The sequence below is a fragment of the Lolium rigidum genome, chromosome 1 (assembly GCF_022539505.1).
Source record: "Lolium rigidum isolate FL_2022 chromosome 1, APGP_CSIRO_Lrig_0.1, whole genome shotgun sequence".
In the NCBI taxonomy this organism is placed as follows: Eukaryota; Viridiplantae; Streptophyta; class Magnoliopsida; order Poales; family Poaceae; genus Lolium; species Lolium rigidum.
The window spans coordinates 159,951,851-159,955,815 of NC_061508.1; the positions used below are offsets into that span (position 1 = coordinate 159,951,851).

The 3,965-nt window shown below is 47.8% G+C and overlaps 1 protein-coding gene across 1 annotated transcript; it reads left to right on the forward strand.

Annotated features, from left to right (window-relative positions):
- The first annotated feature begins 1,362 nt into the window (after positions 1-1,362).
- Positions 1,363-2,259, forward strand: LOC124653033 (probable CCR4-associated factor 1 homolog 11). The gene has a single exon (XM_047192090.1). The coding sequence runs from the start codon at positions 1,363-1,365 to the stop codon at positions 2,257-2,259; it is 897 nt and encodes a 298-aa protein (XP_047048046.1).
- The last annotated feature ends 1,706 nt before the right edge of the window (positions 2,260-3,965 follow it).

Genomic DNA, 3,965 nt, shown 5'->3' on the forward strand with positions numbered 1-3,965 from the left:
CGATCGCGGACAAAAGGATCCGTGCGACCTCTTCCATAACCATCAGAAACACGACCACAACGGCCACCAACTCGTCTACCTCCACGAGCTACACCTAACCACGGCCACGCCATGTATCCCAATCAGCTTTTAAAAAATCATCCCACTTCAGCTTGTCTTCCTCATGCTCGCCTGATCCACATTCCAGATGAGAGTGACCAAAAAACCCACACGCAGCACAAAACTAGGAATTTTTTCATACATGATATGGTAGAATTCTCTTTGCTTGTCCCGAGATATAGTAACCACACGAGCCAAAACCTTTCTCACATCCAACTTCACTCTGACTCAGACAAAATTGCCCATGCCATTCACATCAGTCTCCACTTTACTAACTTTCCCCACCTTCTTTTCAGTAAGATTTTTTGTTAAAGCTTCTTTCCTATACCCCACAAGTAGCTTATGAATTTGTATCCATGTATCAAAGTGATTCAGATCAATCGTGTCAGGGGACACTAGGCCATCATACTCCTCAATACAGACAACATTCTGTCTAAATAACCAAAGGCCACCCTCAGTAATTTTTAACCAATCACCAAGGCAGAAACATTGAACAGTAAACATAGTTCCCTCTAGATGATGGAATTCCAAATTTTGCGCAGGTGACCATGCGTTCCTCATGTGTTGTTCAAAAGTAATACTCCCTCCGGTTCATATTAATTGACTCTAATATAAATGTATCTAGACATATTTTAATTCTAGATACATCCATATTAGAGTCAATTAATATGAATCGGAGGGAGTAGGACTAAACTGATTTGCCAAGTGAACTTTCAATAGAGCCATCCACTTCATACCTTGTTTAGGGGTAGATTCCTCTTCTTCAAAAACCAGGTCATCGAGTTCATCCTCGTCCAGACCTAGGCGCTGCAGCAGATCGCCAATTGCTTCATCCTTTTTGCTTCCCGATCCTCCCGCCAGATTGGTTGAATTCGCAGTACTCGCCATGTTGACTTGGGCCAGAATATCGTGATCGCCTCGACCAGAGAAGACGAAGCCCCAGCCGCAACTCAATGGAGGCACGCGGGAAACGACAGAAACACCTTATCCCACGAACGAGATAGCCTTGCAGACCTCCGAACTCCTCCTAGTCACAGAAACCCTAGTCGCCCTGGAGCGCTAGGTCGAAACCTACGATGTAGTGAATAGCAAACACAATTTACTATTTGTTCACGGAGTTATCGGCCGATTCGGATGCTGTGTTCGACTCCCTCTACAGTTGTTCTGTTCTATATATGCTGTGTTTGACACCATAACAACAATCTTCTCGCAAAAGCAAAAAAGAAAAAGAAATCAGCAACTTATAGTCGACGTTGATTAGTCATGTTTCCGATATGTCCACCGCCGCCGCCATCTTTCCATGGACGTGTGCATCCGTCGGCGCCATTTTTCCACGGTCGTGTGCATCCGCCGGCGCCTTTCTCCCAGGCCGTCCAAGTGCCGCCGCCGCACGCCGACGTCCCGGTGCAACCCGTGTGGGCTTGGAACTTCGACCAACAGTCCACCATCCTCCGCAGCTTCGCCGCGGACGCCCGCTTCGTTGCTGTCAACGTGCAGTACCCGGGCGTCGTCCACCTCCCCGGCAAGGACCACAACGCACTCACCGCGGAGCAGCGCTACGCCCTCCTCAAGGCTAATGTAGACGCCCTTAAGCCACTCCAGGTAGGGATCGCTGTCCGCGACCGCCACGGCATGAGCCGCGCCTGGGAGTTCAACCTCCGCGAATTCCGCCGCCTCGCCGACCCGCACGACGTGAAATCCATCGCCTACCTCGCCGGCCGCGGCCTCGACGTCGACAAGCTCGCACAACACGGCGTCGACGCCCTAAGCCTCGGCGCCATACTGGTGAGCTCCGGCCTGATCGGCCCCGAGAGCGGCCTGTCGTGGATCACATACACCGGCGCGTACCACGTCGCGTACCTGCTCAAGATCGTCACCGGCGGTGACCCGCTTCCGCCCGACATGGACAAGTTCGTCGGCGCTGTGCGTCAGTTCCTCGGCGAGCAGGTCTACGATGTCGCGAGGATGGCGGCCGACTGCCCGGCGTTGCCGGTGGGGTTAGAGCGCATCTCCGCCCACCTTGGCCTCCATCGGCATCGGGCGAGCCCGTGGCTGGCCGCTGCCGCCGGCCTGCGCGCGCTGCTGGTGTTCAGGAAATTGGAGCAAGGACAGTTCGAGGGCAACGTGGAGAGGTACAAAGGTCTGCTTCAAGGCATGTAGTAATACTTAGTTCCTTCGACGTTCCATCGGACACGTGGGTTACAGGGTTGAGACTTTCCCATTGGGATTCAGGCAAGATTATTGATCGAGCCCGCCCGCCGCGTTGGACTTGCATCATTCAGCATCTTGATCTAGTCTTTCATGTCTGAAGATTTGGCACTACGTACAGGTCTACTTTCGCTAACTGGTTTGGCCTGCCATGTCACATTAGCACCCTGATTACAGTGCACAAGCTACGGATTATTTTTGCCTTTTCTTCTAAAAGTCTGTCATACAAGACGGACATGTAAGCGGAGTCACATAGGAAATTCAAGATGTTTGTTCAGATGGTAATTTTTTGGCTATGTGCACATATTGCTCTATTTATACACATTGCGACACACGGTTTATTTTTCATACTCTCCTCCTTTATTTCTCATTAAAGCTATGAAATTTTGCGTACGATGGAGCTGCTGAATACAAAGATAATGAAATTGCTGCTCTGCTGTGGAGTGATGTTTTGGCTCATGGAGCATATGCTCCCTTTATTTTGAAATGTATCTTAAACACATTTTAAAATGTTCAAAAAACATCGTTTTTTCCGAAACATGCCAAACACATATATTATGGAGTTGTATATGTAGAATTTTTTATTAATTTTTTTTTGACAGTTCAAAATATGTTCATTTGGTAAAGGGAGCATATGCACCTGAGAGCCGAATTGAATTTCCACTGCTTGGCTTTGGTTTTCATATGATAAATATCATTTATCCCCTCTGGGATTCAACTTTCACGTGTTGACATAATGCATTCAACCATCATATTAGCAGTGTTACTTTCGCATCAAATGATATTTCATACTTCCATATATATCTTTCAGCTTTTTAGCAAACCATTAGATTGGTGTGAAACCTAAGCTCTTTTGGATCAGGTGATATATTCACAGGATGGGCATTAGACTGGTCATAATTGTGGCCTTTTGAACGAGACTTCTTTCAAGCATGAAAAGGCGATGTCCCAATCCTCCATTATACTCTAATTTTCCGCTGTTACTTCTAGTTTTCCTGTAAAATTATCTGTAAACGTTGACATTCTATATGGGACTCTTTGGTACTTCCTTCGTCCATAAAAGTATGTATGTGGTACACATCAAATCACTACGGGAAAATCAGGCGCTGCCGTGCAGCCTATCATTGCCGTGAGGCACCGCACGGCAAAGACTTCTTTGCCGTGCGCCGCAAGAGGCACGCACGGCAAAGACTATGCGCACGGCAAAGTTACAGGGTGGCGCACGGCAAAGTTACAGAGCACGGCAAACTCACCAGTGCCGCACGGCAACGTCCCCTCGCACGACAAAGTCCTTCAAACGCGCACAGCAAAGAAGCCAGGACGGCAAAGCCAATAAACGCCGCACGACAAAGAAAATGTGCTCGGCAAAGGACTGGGACGTTGTCGTGGGCCTCCCTTTGCCGTGAGGCCAGACAAAGTGCACGGCAAAGCCGCCTTTGCCGTGCGACTCCTTCTTTGCCGTGCGCCATACTTCATTTTATTTGTTTTTCTTTCTATTTTATTTCATCTAATACTTATATTTTTTTATTAGTTTTAATTTTTGATGACTATTTATTAGTGTTACTTAAGACAATGTGCAATACAAAATTACCCTCCATGTTCATCCCCCACATATATCAGGGTTTCGGAGCAATTAATATGCGCTTCGGAAAATCTGC